This window comes from Castor canadensis, chromosome 7 (genome assembly GCF_047511655.1).
Source record: "Castor canadensis chromosome 7, mCasCan1.hap1v2, whole genome shotgun sequence".
Classification (NCBI taxonomy): domain Eukaryota; kingdom Metazoa; phylum Chordata; class Mammalia; order Rodentia; family Castoridae; genus Castor; species Castor canadensis.
Genome location: NC_133392.1, coordinates 524,578 through 541,361, shown reverse-complemented (window position 1 = coordinate 541,361; position 16,784 = coordinate 524,578). Strand labels below are relative to the sequence as shown.

At 55.6% G+C, this 16,784-nt stretch overlaps 1 protein-coding gene across 1 annotated transcript; it reads left to right on the top strand.

Moving 5' to 3' along the window:
- The first annotated feature begins 1,253 nt into the window (after positions 1–1,253).
- Ventx (VENT homeobox) lies at positions 1,254–7,052 on the top strand. Its single transcript, XM_074078018.1, has 3 exons — positions 1,254–2,313; positions 5,791–5,951; positions 6,034–7,052. The coding sequence occupies exons 1-3, from the start codon at positions 2,136–2,138 to the stop codon at positions 6,409–6,411; spliced, it is 717 nt and encodes a 238-aa protein (XP_073934119.1). The 5' UTR covers positions 1,254–2,135; the 3' UTR covers positions 6,412–7,052.
- The last annotated feature ends 9,732 nt before the right edge of the window (positions 7,053–16,784 follow it).

Genomic DNA, 16,784 nt, shown 5'->3' with positions numbered 1-16,784 from the left:
ACGTAGGGAGCGCCCAGCGCGGGAGCAGGTGGTCGATCCCGGGAGGGCTAAGCTGCCGGGTGGGCCTGGAGACCGGCGCCTGACTTCGGGGCTGGAAGGAAGGAAGCCGAGGGGCTGCAAAGCTCCCTGCAGGGAATGTTGCTGGGCTGCCGAGCAAAAAAAAAAAGCTAAGGTCGACCACAACCGCGACCTTTTAGCAGCACGTGGGGTGCAGAAAGGCGCCCCAATGGTAGAAGCGGGAAGAGCCGGGCTAACGGGAATGACTGGCCCAGAGCGAGGAAACCGCCACCTGGAAGCAGCTAGGGGCTGGCGAGGCTCTTGAGGGAGCCGCTGTGTGATCCTGCTGGTGGAGATGAGGTCACCTTCGGACTCGCGAAGGTCCCTGAAGCGGAGGGTCCCCCCGCAGAGGAAAAAGGGGAGCCAGCGGAGAGGCCCGGGGCACCACCAAAGGTTAGAAGTGAAGAAGCGCCGCAACTATGTTTCAAAGTGTTAGCGACTTACATTTTATAAACTAAAGTTCTGGAGCACAAAGCGCACTAATTTCCACAAATGCCCCAGTTCACTTAAGGAACTAAGCGGTGAGGAAGAAGTGCTTACCTTTGCCCCGCGAAGGCACCGCCCCGGGAGCAGCCCCACCCTCAAGGCCTCTTTCCAGATAGCAGGACGGCCCTCAAGTGTCGCGGTGGGTTGGACCCCCTCCCCCACGGAGCATCCTTGGAGTTAGCTCTGGGGCCAGGCGGTAAGGGACACTCCCAGCCTCCCCCAGGACAATCTTCAGCCCTCCAGAGTCTTGCAGCAGCGATTCAAATCCCGCTATCTGAGGAAGCGAGACCACCGGCACCGTGATGTGGCCGGGTGTCCGAGAAGATGGGGCCCAGCCGGCCTTCCAGAGGCCATGTCCAAACACCCACAGCGCCCGCCAGTTTCACCCTGCAGGGTCCTGGGAAGGCCTAGCGGCGGCGGTGCGGTCCCTGCACCCAGAACCCAGGATCTGTCGCCAGCGGGTTCTTGGGCTCCCACAGCCCTTCCCAGGCTGAGGGCGAGGCGGGGCGGGGCGGGGCGGGGCGATAATCCTGGCCGGAGCCCCGGGGGCCTTTGATCTGCGCGGGGCGCGGTCAGCACGGAGGCGGCGCGGGGAGACCTGGCCCGAGCTGGCGCCGGCGCCCCCCGGAGTCAGGGCTGCAGGCTGGACTCCGTCTGCCTGAAGGCGCGAGTGAACCTGCACCTGACTCCGGCCGCCTGGGGCGCAGGGCGAGCCCTGCCGGCGGTTTCCGCCACGCCGCGCTCCGGCTCGGTGGCCCACCCGGCTGCCTGTGCGCGGCCCCTGAGCACGCGGGACCCGAGGGAGCCCGGGACGCAGGCATAGACACCAACCTTGAATTGCCCGTGGGGTCTGCATGGCCGGCTGGAGTGCGCGCCCCGTGGCGTCTCCGGGATGCAGCAGGGACGCGCAGAGGGTGGTGGCGCTCGGTCCCTCCCGCTTGAGAGCGTGGCTAAAGCCTTCCTTGCGGGGCTGGGCGAACTGCGATCGAATTTAGAAGTGGCTCCTGCAACAGTGCACTGAGAAGCCGGTGGGGCCTGGAGGCGACCGAGTGCAGAGAGGGGGACCTACGGAAGTCGGAGGGAGGGCCATCCTGGATACCCCCAACCCCAGTCCCTTCGGGGACTGCCTGGTCGGCCTCATCCCATCAACCTGAATTCCCTCAGATGTGCACACCTGTCATCTCCAAGCTGGCACCAGCACCCAGGTCGCTGCAGACCAAGCTCCTGAATCAACCACGGGAGAGGAGACCGCCCAGCGCCCCTCGGGACAGACCCAGGGGTGAGAGGGGACATTCCTGCCTTGCAGCCGGATGGCGGAGAGGGAAGAACTCGATCATTCCCCCAGCCTTCGCATCTCAATTAGGCGGCGACGGCGGCCCCGCCCCTCCCCCCAGACATCTCGGAGCCGGGGAGGTGTGAGTCGCCTCCTTTGTGCTAGGATTTGAAGGCAATTAGGTGCTACTTATCTGTGGGATTTGGAGCCCCCATCCCATCCCCTCCCCCTGAGCTTATAAATGCGACCCCTGCTAAACCTGAGGCTGTCCTGCATTTGGCTGCGTTGCTGAACTATTCCTAGTGACCTACCGTTCACCATGCCTCCCTCTGCCCTACCTGGTGGCCACAGACCTTCCAGCTTTTGCTCAGTGGACTGGCTTTCCCAGAGCAGCTGCTCAGGCCCACGCCAGGGGTCTAGCAACAAGAATCCCTCTCAGATGGACATCCAGAAGGACAAGCTTTCAGAGCTGGTTGTGGGACAGACACCTGTGGCTGGTAAGTCTGGAGAGGGGGGTTGGGGGAGCCCAGCCCTTCCCAGGCAGGGTTGGATGTTAGGGGGGGTCCAGGAACCAGGAAGACTCCCTGTCTCCTAGATAGGGGTTGGGGGCCTTGCCTAACCCCCTTGAAGTGAATGCCTCCCCTCAGAAGCAAAAGACCTGGGGATTTTCCCTCCTCTGGAAAAATCCTCCAAGGCCTCCACAGGCCTTGGCCTCATCTGTGTCTCCCCAGCCGGCCAGAGTTGGAGGCATGTTAAACATGACTGCCAGGAGCTTCTTTGTGCATGTGTTTTCAAGTGACCAGTTACCGGGGCCTTCTGGCCCCTCCCAGCCAAGCCGAGACCCTGATTGAACGTCAGCTCAAGTCTCTGCATGGTCCACCTGGAGTCCGGTTGTGGTTCTATTTTTTGAGGTTCTGTGGAGTCAACCTAGGGCCAGGAATGCTGAGTTGGCGCTCTACCACTGAGCTACACCCCCATCCCTTGTCCTTTAGCCTTTGTGACTTCGTCAGTGCTTCTAGGTTTAAATTCTACTTAGTCAGTGTGGAGTTGATATTACCTGTAAATTTTCTTTTAAGAAAAGGACCTGGAACAGTGGTGGAACATGTTTGCCTAGCGATTACATCTGGTGCTTGATCCCCAGCCCTGCAAATAAATTACTTATATACTAGTTTGTGCAGTATTTATGGGATAACTTATATTTTAGTGAGAGGAAAATTTAAATGTATTCTCTCCAACCACCAGCTCTTCCCCATCCCCCTCAAGCCAGCAGCCATCCCTGGATAAAAACTCATTCCTTCACCCTCATCTCTTCCAAAATCATCAGCTTGCTTCTGTGCTCCATGCTTTCAGGTGCACATTAAAACTAATTCTACAAAATTGGCTTCCTTCCAATAAAACTACTGCCATTTTGGTCAGACTTGGTGAAATATTGGCTAAGCCGGCAGGGCCTCCTTCCTGGGGTTCCCACAGACCACCTGTGGAGGTTACTGAGTGCCCCACTCCTCAGCCACCCCCACCCCTGTCTCTCACTTAGAAATTAGAAAGTTGAGACTCCAAAGACATCACCAGGAGTGACTTAAAGCCTAGGGCTGCCTCTCTGGACACCCTACAGAAAGGGCTGGCTTCGCCCACCCTTCCCGCAGGGGAAGTACATGCTGCAGCTGGCAGTCTTCTGTAATGGTTCTGGGTTTTGGTGGTGGTTTCTTGTTTGTTTAGGGGCAGTACTGGTGTTTGAACTCAGGATCTTACACACTTGCTAGGCAGGCACTCTACTTGAGCCACTCCACCAGCCCTTTTTTGTACTGGGTATTTTTTTGAGATAGGGTCTCTTGAACTATTTGCCTTGACTAACTTCCAGCCTCCATCCTCATGATCTCTGCCTCCCGGTAGGTAGAATTACAGGTGTGAGCCACCAGGGCTCACCTGTGGTTCTGTTTTTTAGTACACATGTGCACGTACACATATTTTTTTTAATTTTCTTTTTTCCCCTCCCCCTACAGTTAGAGCTTTTTTGAACTTGAACAGGCATGTCAGCCTCCCAAGTAGTTAGGATTACAGGTGTGTGCTGCCAGCACCCAGCCTCCCAGCCTTTCAGGGTTCTTTTCTTTTTTTTTAATAGAAGTTTTTCCTTTTTCTTCTCCCTTCCCCTTCCCCTTCTCCTGCTCCTCCCCTCCCTACCCTTCCCCATCCTCTCCTCTCTATAAACTGAGCCAAGGTACTGATGACACATCTATAATCCTATCTACTTTGGAGGCTGAGATCCAGAGGGTCGAGTTTAATTGTTCTCCAGACCCTCATCTCCAAAAATAACCAAAGCAAAGTAGATTGGAGGTGTGGTTCAGGTGCCCTGAGTTCGAACCCCAGTCCCACCAAAAAAAAGAAAACAGGCTTGGTGACTTAAGCCACAGAAAGTTATTTCTCGGTGTCGTGAAGGCTGGCCATTCAAACCAAAGTACACAGGACTAGTTCTCCTGAGGCCTAGCCTTGGCTGGCTGGCAGAGCCTCGTGTCTCCCTCTTGCAAGGACCCTGGTCAGATGGGTTCCAGCCCCACGCCGAGGACCTCCTTAGACCTTAACTACCTCCTCGAAGGCCCTGTCTTCAGATAACAGCCATGGTGGTGGTTAGGGCTTCAAGATAAGACTTTTAGGGGAGCACCACTCCTCCAAAGGCCTGTATTTGGGCCCGTAGTCAGCCTCTGTGCTGGCTGCTGTCTGAGGACTGAGCGTTTGTGGGGAGGCTAGGGTTCCTCCCAGCATTCTTGGTAGTACTTCTCTGATGCATGTGCACAGGTACGCACACATGGACCCTAGCGTCTGTGTGGACCTGCTGAACACGACGCACAGGTGCAGTCGTTGCAGTGATCCCTGAGGGAATATCAGAAATGATGGCAGGAAAACGATTTAGGAGCTGGAGCTGGCACTTGGGAGGCTAAGGCAGGAGGATCCAGAGTTCTAGGCCAGCCTGGCCCACAGAGTGAGTGAGTGAGACTCTGTATCAAAATCACATCATAACCTCAATATCATATTACACAGCATTTGGTTTCCTGGAGGGTAAACTGAGGTATGAGAAGCAGTGAACTGGCCTCACCTGGCAGCAGTACAGACCCTGGGCCACACATCCCAGCAACCCTGCAGAGTAAATCTGCATTGCTGCTGGGACGGTGTGATGGAGGGAGCGTAAAGCCCCCAGTCCCAACAAAGTGCCTCTGAGTTTTCTCAGCACACCTCTTGGATTCACTTCGTAGTGTGTCCTGGGGTTGTGTCAATTCCTTGACAACTTGTCTTAAGGTCTAAGAGTTTTGTTTTCAACACTTGCATTAATTTACCCAAGTAATGAGCAAGTGGGTGTTGTCCTCTCCTTATCAGCAGGAGTCACATCCTGCCACACACCCCCAGTGGGCGCCAAGGCTGCAGGTGATCCCAAGTCCTGTACTCTGTGCTCTTCCTATGCGGACGGGCTGGGGTGGGATTTGATTTGTAAGTCAGAGACAGTAGGAGATGGACAGCAGTACTGACAAACAGTGACATAATGCAACGATGTATCATAGTGGTTGTGTGCTCTCCCTCTGGCTCAAGGGTAACTGAGACCTCCAGAAACAGAACTTGGGATAAGGGGCTGCTGCACCTGTGCTGTTAATGCCTTTCTCGCCGGAGCCATGGCTTTTTTGTTTGTTTGGTTAATTTTATTTTTACATGTACTTCCATGCGTATACATTATTTGGGTCACCCACCCCCACCCCTAGCCATGGCTCTTGGACCTCAGCACACACTTGAACTGGGAGCCCAGGAGCTGTCACCCTGGCTGACCATTTGCCAAAATTGCAGGACGCCTGATGGGGGTGGGCTGCTGATTATTTAGTGGGGTGGGAAGGTGATGTAATCTTCCAGCTGGAGCTCTGTCTCTGGCCCCATCTGTGCAAGAGCGCGTGCCCCATGCAGCACGTGCAGCTGTGGACTCCTTCCTTCCTCCCCAGGGCTGAACAAGGAGCCGGACACTACACGCACGCCCCGCGTCCGCACAGCCTTCACCACAGAGCAGGTCAGCGCCTTGGAGAGCTCCTTCCAGCAGCACCAATACCTGGGCCCCCTGGAGCGGAGGAAGCTGGCCCGGGAGATGCAGCTGTCTGAGGTGCAGGTAAGGTGGGTGGGCTGGCAGCTATCAGCCTTGGCTGGGGGTATGTTCGCAGCCCTCCTCTGAGCTTTGTTTATTTCTGCAGATAAAAACATGGTTTCAGAATCGCCGAATGAAACACAAACGCCAAATGCAGGACTCCCAGCTGAATGTCCCCTTCTCTGGGCCTCTCTGCACATCCCTGCACACTCCCTTCTCATCTCCCCCAGGCAGTAGTCGGCAACTACCATTCCCTTGGGCACCACTGCCGGGGCCCCAGGCTCTGATGCTCCCCTCTGGCTCCTTCTGGGGTCTCTGCCAAGTGGAACAAACCCCTCTGGCCTCTGCATGGGCTTCAGGCCAAGGACAACCTTTGACATACCAATTCCCAGACCCTGGCAGCCAGGTGCACACACTGGGACCAGCCTTGTCTGGGGAACCCTGGGGCCTGTGTGCTCTGCCAAAGATCAAGGGTGCCTTTTGAAGAAGCTTGTGGCTCTGTGGCCCCCACAGGTGGTGTGTGCAGATCATGCCTGGCACCTGCTTGGAGGACATTTGCTTTTTACCTGCACGATATGGTGACCCCGTCCTGTGACTGGTGCTGTGCAGCATCCTAGTCACGGGTGGGATGGGAACCCTGACCCACCTAGAATCCCGGAGAATTTAGAACTGAAGAAGAGTTGAAGCCACTCCTTCATTGAAAATCACTGAGAGGGTCAGCTTAAGGAGTAACTGAGGGTCAGTGGACAGAGTCAAAAGGCAGGTGTGGGCTTCCTATGTGTAGGACTTTTAGCATGAGGTGAAAGGATAATTTATTCAATAAAAGGTATTGGAAAAACTGGTTTTCTAACTGGAAAAAGTAAAGGTTATAATCTTTGTGTGTGAAAAAGAATGTGGAAGGAGAGGAAGTTACCATCCATTTACTCTAGCACCTGAGTCCCTGAAGGCCTGCAGAGCACAGCAGAGGCCCTCCTGGCTACTGAATGCTTCAGTGACCATTATACGCACACTGCCTGCTTAGGCTCTTCCAGTGACAAGTGACAGACAAGCTGGGGACCAGACCTGAGGCTGCAGTTGCTGGCCCTTTGTGAGTGTGTGTCCAGCAAGAAGAGAAGGGTGGTTCTGGTCTAAGGTCCCCTGAGGGAGCAGAAGGCTGAGGACAGAGCTCTGGCACTAGCACCTCTGTGGTCTCTGGTTCTTTCTGTGTTGTTGGAGGTGTCTTTTACGTAAAATCTGAACACGAAGCACATGCTGGCGCTTGACTAGCGTCTGAATGGGGCCCATGGTGTTTGACTGCAGGTCAGCAGGGGTTGCCCACGGTACATCACTGCCCGCACACTGGGCCACCAAGGGCTCTGTCCTGAGGCTGAGCAGTCCTTGACGCTCTCATGCTGGTTTGTCCCTACATCCCTCCCTCGTGGGTGAGTGAGGACTCCTGGCTGCACATCAAGGTCCAGCCTGCTCAGGCCAGCTGTGCTGGACCCCACAAGCTGGCCTCCCTGGGGTTGGGCTGGATCTGTGAGCCAACAGCTTGGAGCTGTACCCCGGCCTTTCTGGCCCCCCTTCTGAGGTGAGGACTGGGGTGGGAGGGGCACAGGAAGCACTCTGCCAAGTCCTGAAGGGCCCACCAGGCTCTAAGCATTCAGCACAGCTTCCTGAATTCCTGGGGAGATGTGAGCCCAAGGATTATGTCAGCTGGGGATGCCCAGCCTCACCCAGTGTGCTTGTGTCTGCACAAGAACACTCAGTACTCCAAAAAAGTCACAGTGCCACTGTCATTGTCTGCCCAGTGGGAAAAGAGCCAGGCCCCTTTTCACACTCCCAGCATTGCTGGGATGCAGTGATCCTTGCAGACCTCTGGCCTGGCTGTAGCCCGTTTTCCCATCTGCCTCATGTCTCTTCTGTGTCCCTTGCTGTGTCTCTTCTGAGCATTCAGTGTTGGTGGCCCAGAGCTTTGTGTCCCCATCAGCAGGGATAGTCCTGACAGCTCCCTTCCTCATTCTCCCCACCCGGTACTAGCCAGCTGTGGGCCACTGCTGCCGGTGTGGCCATCTTTGGGCTGCTGGTCTTGCAATGTCTGCAAGACCAAGCAGGGCGGCTACAGTAGGACTGAGGATGGCTTGGCGTGATTCTGCCAGGAGGGGGCAGCAGAGGCCAAGGAGGATGGGGGCTTCTGAGCAGGAAGTGACTCCAAGGCCTTCTGGGTCCAGATCAGAAGTGTCAAAACCCCCAACTGTGTTCTTCCTGTGCCTGAGTACCCTAGGGTGTGTGAAGTCCACAGAGGTCTCCAGTGATGAATGTGCTATGGTTCGTGTCCATGTGACTCTCAGTGTGGGGCATCATTTGTGACCTGTTCACAAGTTATGTATATTGTGTGAGGAACAGAGCTGTGTGTCATTTGTGGGTTTGAGGGTGCTATGTGAAGTGTATGCTGTGTGTGTCTGTTGTGCGTCATCTCCGCCCCACCTCAGGAAGTCCCCTCCTCTGCCCAGGGCAGCGAGCACTCCGGAAGAACCAAGGGACACCTCAACTTCGTGCTCTCAGGCCAGTGAGACCATCCTAGAGAAGCAGGTTTTAAAATAGACACTTCCTCCTCAAGAAGGCACAGTGAGCTCACGGGCAGGGGTCGCCCCTGGATTGATGGCCTGCAGGACAGTGTCTGCATTTCCCGGGTGTCTGGTGTTGTGCTTCTGGATGCCCTTCAGCTGGGTCTTACAGTGGCTTGAGAGCCTAGAATGCCTGTCTACACCGGGACTCACCTTTGGGACACAGGGACCTGCCCACCCTGCAGGACAGATAAGAGCACTGGACAGAGCATGGCCCCCCCATGCTCAGCTTTTCTGGAGAAGTGAGGTGACACTGGAGGGTTCTCTCCTTCACAGCCCAGGAGTTGTGCAGGACAACTACTGCTGGTCACATTGTAGCTCTGGGGACCAAAGCCAGGCAGGATAGGAGTAGAGAGCAAGGGCTGGGGGTGGCTCAAGTGGTAGAGCGCCTGCCTACAAGTACAAGGCCCTGAGTTCAAACCCCAGACCACCAAAAGAAAAAGAGTGGAAAACAAGATAGTCGCAGCTCCTTGTGTCCAGCCAGGCATGCAGCCCAGCATTCTGCCCTGCACAGGGACACTGTCTGCACAGTAGCACAGTGGAGGGTCATCTGCAGTGTGTGGTTTAAAAAAGGAGCCACAGCTCCACTTTGCTCAGCTACTCGCCACCCAGCGACTGGGGTCAGCGTATTCCTTGCCTTGACTTTCAAGAGCAAGACACCATGCACGTAACTTTCATTCCAGTGTATTGATCTCATTGCTCTGCCTATTAATTATTGTTAATCATAAGTGTGTATGTGCAGGGAAAAACACTTTCCCGGGGGTCGGCATCAGGGTGTCTGGTCTCCACAGGGAGTCTTGGGGGTCACTGCATTTGCAAGTGTCCTGTGGGGAGAAGCTGAAAAGCCTGGAGGGGCCTGGGGCTCGCCCGCCCAGCCCCCTTTCTTGGTCAGTTAGGAGGTCTGTGGGATCAGTGCCCGGCTGTACCCATTCAGCACCCTATCACTACGTAGCCCCTGGGTCTGTCCCTAACTTTTCCCCTCCTCTCGCCAGTGCAGTGGCCATTCATGGAGGTGTGCTAGCCAGTGATGATCAAATGAGATTAGGGAATTAAGGAAGAGGTGAGGCCCAGCCTGGAGCAGCCAGCAGCTGGTGGAGGGGTGCCCATTAGCCTTAGTTAACTGCTGTTTGCTGGGCCTGCTGTCAAAATAAAACTCCACAACCTCCAAGACTGGCAAGGACTGGGAGGGACTAGTGCTGGCTTGGGAAGGGGAAGAGGACTGGACGGGGCCTTTTAAACCCAGCAGCCACCAGTCAGTAGCTGTTCACATTCCTAATTCATGAGCGCCCCCCACAACCACTTTTCTTTGCCAGGCAATTAAGAAACCAGCTAGGGAGCGCTTCCCACCCAGCCTCCCACACCTGGGCCTCCCTGGCCCTGGGAGAGGTGGGCACAGACTTCTGCTGGCCACAAGGCACCTGGGAGTCATCATTTCCCTCACGTTTGTGTATTTTAATCAAGTCCTCAGAGACCAATGGGACACCAGGCCAGCAGTGCAGAAAGAAAGTACAGCACAACAGAATAGCTTTGTCTGAAGGTTTTATTTTGTTGGCTTTACCACATGTGAGTTTAAATTAGTGTCACTTTCTGTTTTGTGATACACAGCTCGAACCCAGGGCCTCACCTGTCCTCGGCAGGCTTAGTACCACTGAGCTGTACCCTGGCCACAGCTTTACTGATGCTTCTGATCAGAAAATCAACGCATGCCCAAAATTTCGAAAGCATAGTCAAGGTGTCAGGAAGCAATGTCTCCTGGACCTGGCACCCACTGACCCCTCAGATGAGACTTCTGCCTCCTCCAACATCAGACCAAGGCCACCCACTAGTGCGAAAAGCTTGATCACATAGTATGGTTTTGCACCTGTGAAGAAAATCTCAGAGATCACTTCCTAAGTGTCGCCACCACCCTCAGGTCCTTCAAGGAGGACAGTCCCCAGAGTCCGGGCCAGGCCCAGATGGGGCTATGTGAGGACCTGTTCCTGAGCTTTCTGTAAGGCCTTGGCCTATCAAATCCACCACAGAGCCTGCCCAACACAGCCCTTCTCCCCAGCTCCCCCCCAGTTCCTCACTAAGATCAGCCGGGCAGTGCCTGAACTGTGTCCTCCCAGACGGTTCAGAGCACATGCAAATGGGGTTGCACCCCTCTCCTTGTCTTACAATGCCCAGGAAGACGGCAGCAAAGCCCTCGGCCTGGGTGTGGTGGGCGGGAAGGAAGCAGGAAGTGTCCGGTCAGGATGCAGGAGCCGTGGTACTGGGGCTGGTTGGGGAGGACCTCGCCGCCCCATTTTCCCATGCTCTATACCTCTTTAGGCCAGATTCACAAAGAAGTATATGCATAGGAAAAAGGAACAGCAAGCAACTCTACAGCATCCATGGAGGGTCCCCTGCAAGGCCAGCTAGGAGGAGCTTCAGACCAAAGCCAGGGGCAGGGGTGCTGCTATCCTGCAGGGGTAAGGAGGGCCAGCCAAGCCTGGGCTGTGTCCCCCAGAGGCTGGCTGAGTTTACCTGGATCCAGGTTGCTGGGCCGTTGTGTCTTGGTGGGCTGTGAGCTGCGTGGAGCCTGGGAGAAGTGGTGGAGGACTTGTCTGCTGTAAAGTGGAGCTCTGCTGCTGTGGCTCCAGTGCCCCATTTATGCACGGCAGAGACCTTGGCCAGCACTGTCCCATGTGGTCAGAGGGCTGCTCCATGCCAAGAACTCCGTCCCACCCCCGCACCTGTGAGGCTGGGGCACAAAGACCTGCTCTGAGCAGGCGAGTGGGACGTGGGACCTCAGGGGCCGGGGCTGCTGTCCCGGGAGCTGGGACAGAGCCAGGCCTGGCCAGCTGCCCCTCAACACTTATCTCCTGATGGCTTCTGCTTGCGTCAGGGGCCCAGAAAATGCACATGGGGAAGAATCGCTTGTCCAGGGAGGAGGGCACCCCTCCTTGGTCTTGCGCAGCTCAGCAGCAACAGCATCTCCAGCCATTTGTGAAGCCCCCAGGCTGGGCTTGGCTGGACTTCAGGCCATGAGGCCCTCTGCCCCTAAGCCAGGGTGCCATCACCATCCTAGGCACTGAGTCCCAGACCCCTATCCTATCCCCACCTGGGCATATGTTGGATTCTGTGTAGAGTGTCAGGTGGATGATGGTCTGGAGCGTGAGGCCCAGAGGACCCTCCTGGGCCACTGGCCTGACAGCTGCTTTCCTCCCAGAGCCCCCAGGAGTATGGAGGATGGGGCTGTGCAGCCCTGGGGTCTCAGGGGGCAAGAATGCAGGGCCACTGTGGAAAGGGCACCTCAGAGATAGCTGACCAAAGACCCAAGGGTGCTGCCCAGAGACCTCAGACAGACAGCTCCCTTCAGCACAATGGAGAAAGCCCAGAGAGGCCCCGCCCTGAGGTCTGGGGGTTAGCCCTGGCTGGGGGACTCCCCAGGACATGGGGAAGGTGGCAGCCACCTAAAGAGCAAGATCAAGGGCTCTGTGTTCTGTCCCTGGCCTATCTATGGCAGCCTCCAGCTCCAGCATCTGTTAGCCTGATCTGTGGAGCCAGGACCTATGTATGGCATAAACACAGAGACACACACACATACACGTGCACACACACACCCTATTCCTCACCCAGGCTGGGGATCTAGGCCCCTGCAGTGTGTAGAAGTCGGTATCTGGTCCGTAATGGCCAGGGTTGGGGTCTGCTTGGTCCATGTGATAAGACTCCATTCTGTACACAGGAAGGCCATATTCCCTTGCACTGTGGCCAGCCAATCTTGAGTCCATGCCTGTGTCCATGTGCCTACAAGTTGATCACAGTAGCTTTTGGGGGCAAGGGCTGGCCTAACTTGCACCTGAGTCCCCTTTGAGTGATGGGCACCTGGATGGGTAAGACCAGGTCCCCTGGTAAAGAAGGGGTGGACATACTCTAAGAAAGCCAGGCAAAACCAGCAGTTCAGAGCCTCCTCACAGTCCCCAGGAGAGAGCTCAGGCCACACAGGATAGGACAGTGGTGTCTGTGTGAGGGACACTGGGGATCAACTGAGAACTGCAGGCCCTGGGCTACCCCAGAGGCTAGAGTGGGATGAGCCCTTGGGCATCTGGGCGATGACCCCCATGAAGCCTGGACTAGGGAAAATTGGGCCTGTGGACCCTTTTGGGGAGAGGGAGTCTGTGGGATGCTGCCCTGCTGGGGACTGGGAGAGGGTAGGTCCCAAGAGCTCTAATGTGCTCCAATCCCCTGGATTGGAGAAAGTGTCCTCTGGGACACCGGTGGACAGGAGTCCCACTTTCCAAACACCCTGGGCCTAAAGAGAGAGCCCCAAACCAGAGTTCTGGAGCCTGGGCCCAAAAAGTCCACATAGAGGCTCTGTCCTCCTGAGCCGCTGTCCAGCATTGGTCTCCGCCACTTCAAAGCTTCTTTCCCTCCTGCACTGCCATCCTTGACCTTGACCTGTGGCCTCCCTCAACTCTGCAAGGACATGAAAGTGAGAAGCAGAGAGACATAGGGAGAGTAGGGAGGCAGAGACGACTGAGAGACAGCGAAGACTGACACAGAGACACAGAAAGATTGAGAGGAGTACAGAGACAGAGGGAGACTGAGAGTGAATGACAGGGACTGAGAGACAGACTAAGAGAAAGGGATAGACTGACAGACACAGACAGGGGCCTTAACTATTCTAAGCGCCACTGTGTTCGTTATTGTGTTTTAGTAACTTTTTTCCCCCTAGATTATAAAACCGACACCTGAGGTTATAAGGCAATTTAAAAGTCCAGAAAGGTCTAATGACAGGCAAGGAGAGCTGTGGCCAGGGGCAGCAAATGGTGTCCCTTGAGGTGGAAGAGGAACTTGTCTTCCTGCTGGCCTGGCCTGCCCCGCCCCCCAGACTTGGGGAGGAGGGGTCAGCTATCGAATGGAGGCATCCTCTGTGTTTCCCCCAAGACCACGAGGAGCCACGAATGTCACAGGACCAGGTGGGGATATGGGGCATTCTGTGTGTCAGGAGTCTCTCTCAGGTACCCTGTAGCACTCGTCAGGTGGCCTGAGGGACCAGGAGGCCATGACCGCCAGAGAGTTGAGACCCCTCAAGGTCTCAGTCCCTCTGGAGCACTTGCTTTGTGGATTCTGTGAGGTGAGGGAGAGGACTCAGGGAAACACACCTGAGAGCTGAGGTCAGGAGGCCATCAGCTGGTGGACTCAGGCTTGCTGAAAGGAACTTCCAAACCTCCACCCCTGCTCCAACTCTTCCATGGCTCCCCAGGACCTTTGGGGCAGCCCCCTGCCTGCACACTGGATGGCCACACAGACCAGCTCCCATCTGCCTGGGGACGGGACCTGAGTTCTGTGAAGGCAGACGAGGAAGGGTTTGAAGGCAGAGGAGGAGGCCACTGCAGGTGCAAACCCCACTCCCTCCCCATGTGGCGAGGCTTTTCAGCCAGACACCAGCCCCAAAATGACTCCACGCTCATCATCAGAAGCTCAGGAGGACCAAACAGTGGGCTCCCTGCACCCCAAAACCAGCCCCTGCATACGGAACACTCTGGGCTAGCCTCGCTCTGCTCAGGAGACAGAAAGTATCCTTGTGGGCCAGGAGGACGTGCTTGGCACAGAGTTAGCAGTGATAAGCAGTGGCCTTCAGGCCAGCTCACTCTCTCCTTCCATTCCCTGCCCTTCGGAGTGAGTGCGGGTGGAGTGTCCTGCAGATGTCTCATGGAGGACCAGGCTGCAGCCACGAAAGGCAGCCCACCCTTTACTTTGGTGGGTTTCCCAGCTCTGGTTTCCAGAGGGGCCTCTACCCTGTCTCCACACACAGATCTCGGTTTCTGAACTGGCCAGATGTATGGTGAACCTGCAGTCACCTGCCCTACACCCCAACTTGCCCCACACCCAACATGGTCTGTCTCTTCCATGCTTTGCACCGCAATGTGCCCTGCATCCCAGCATGCTCTACATCCCACATACCTTGCACCCCAAAATGCCCTCATGCCCCAATATGCCCTGCACCCCTCCCTGGGGACTGCAACCTGGAGTCACAGCAGTTCACCTCGATTATCCTCTGGCCTTCCTCCCCAGGGCAGGTGAGGCAGGCTGCTGGCTACCCCACATAGCAGCAGCTTGCCCACCACAGTTGTGCTGGACAGGATGTCTCTCTGGCCTCAGTTTCCCCAGCCATCTGAGGAAACACTAGAAATGGCACAACCCCTTGGAGTCTTATAAAGTAAACCTGTGTCACTCCATTCTGAGATGTGTGCCCAAAAGGAACAAAATCACTGGTCCCCAGAAATACTTGGACCAAGAATGTCCTTAAGCTGTAACCCACCCATGGCCTTCACAGAGGAATGGTGTAAACCACAGGAAAGTGTACATGCAGAGGTCACATGCAGACCCAGGAGCTCCAGAGTGACCCAACCACATAGGCAGACTGACAGAAAATGCTGTCCTGAGAGGCAGCCTGCATTTGTCAAACCCCCAGGATTGTATACTTGAGACGTTTCATTCCACGGTCTGCAAACACACCTCAATAAAAAGTACAGTAAAAATTAAATAGGGGACTGCACTCTGAGGTGACACAACAGCTGACTTCACGAGGCCTCGCCAGAAAAACACGAGACACACAGACAGAGCTCCATCTCAGAATAAGACCTACAATGTCTTAACATAGATATGTCCAGTGAAATATTTGGGACATAGTGATACTAAAAATTACTCACTGTTTATCTAAAATTTGAGTTTAACTGCTAATTTTGGTAGGCTTTCAGCCAGTTTTTGGAGAACATGTGGGCTCGGTGACAGAGGCTTCACTCTCAGCAGGAAAGGGAAGGGGACACCATGGGAAACCTCTATGGCCTGGGATGATCCTGAGGGCCAGTGGTGCTTGGGACAGCACAGTTGACCCTGGGCCCTGGGCAGCCCTGGCCCCTGCCTTAGGGCTGCGTTTCAAGGCTGAGCCTGTGACTCCCGCTGGGTTGATAATCTCAGCTTCTTGATATTTTCGTTCCCTCTCCCATGCCCCCCCCACCATATCAGGAACACTCTTGGCCATGGGAACTTCCCTAGGCCCTCCAAGGCCATGTTGCAAACAACCCTCTAAGTCCCACCCCACCCCTGGAAGAACTGTGGCTGCTTTGTCCAGACTGCTGACCCAGCTGCCCGTCCCAGGGGAGCGCCGGTGCATTTGGCCAGGAGCCTGGGGCCTGGGCTGGGTGGCAAGAACACACACACACACACACACACACACACGCATGTGGCCAACCCCAGTCTTGTCCACGTGGGTCCAGACCCCAGACTCAAACAGGTCCACCCCCACGACTCCAGCCCACCATTGTTATTGCTGTGCTGTCTTGGGAGCTGGGGTCTCCTTTCCATTTGGGAAAGGGGAAGTTCCTACCACCTTCAGGCTCACTTAGGCCTTGCTCTTGGTCTCCTTGGGTCCTTGTCCAGATGGATGTCCATGTCAGGCTCACATTTCCTCAGACCCTGGTTCAGGCTTGGCTCCATCAGCCTGGCCTGTGGACCCTGGTCCCAGCCCCCCATTTGCTGAGGGGGAAACTGAGGCCAGAGGAGCAGGGAGTGACCAGGGACAAGGGCAGGCCTCAGCACCAACAACCTTCCCAGGAGACAACTCCCTCCTCCTGGCCTGGCTGTGCTGGGGAGCTGGGGTGCCTTCTCTCCACGGAGTCCCAGGCTGTGCAGCTCACAGGGACTCACACCCCTGAACCTCAGAGGGATTGGGAAGGCAGAGTGGGCCCAGGATCTGGGGCAGGGCCAGGAATGATCTTGTTCTGGCTGCTGGTCGACTTGAGTAGCTAGGGACTCTGAGGAGCTAGGCTGGTCCTAGCTCCAGGGTCATAGAAGACCAGGCAGGGCCACCATATACTGTCTAGTGAATCAGGGAGACCTGAGGTTGAGAGGAGCCGTGTGGGGTGATCATGTCTGCTGGGGGGGGTGCCCATGTGTGGGGGGATCTCAGGCTTGGGTTTGGGGTGTGTCTTCCTTCAGCCCATTTTTTGGCCCAGCTAATTCACTGTCTCAGGCTTGACCTAAGTAGCTTTGTTAAGTGAAGTTTTCATGTTCTAAGTGAGTATTTATTTATTTATTGGTGCTACTGAGGTTTGAACTCAGGACCTTATACTTGCTAGGCAAGTGCTCTACTGCTTGGGCCACTTCCCCAGTCCTTTTTTTTTTTTGCTTTCATTATTTTTCAGATAGTCAGTTTTACGGGGGCTAGCCTCAGTCTGCGACCCTCCTAGGTATGCCTCATTCGTACCTGGAATTATAGATGTGT

What these genes read in the sequence shown, in the direction of transcription:
- Ventx (XM_074078018.1), top strand. Translation starts at nt 2,136, where the DNA reads ATGCCTCCCTCTGCCCTACCTGGTGGCCACAGACCTTCCAGCTTTTGC. An exon ending in GGGACAGACACCTGTGGCTG is followed by an intron (nt 2,314 to 5,790) that starts GTAAGTCTGGAG and finishes CTTCCTCCCCAG; the next exon opens with GGCTGAACAAGGAGCCGGAC. An exon ending in TGCAGCTGTCTGAGGTGCAG is followed by an intron (nt 5,952 to 6,033) that starts GTAAGGTGGGTG and finishes TTATTTCTGCAG; the next exon opens with ATAAAAACATGGTTTCAGAA.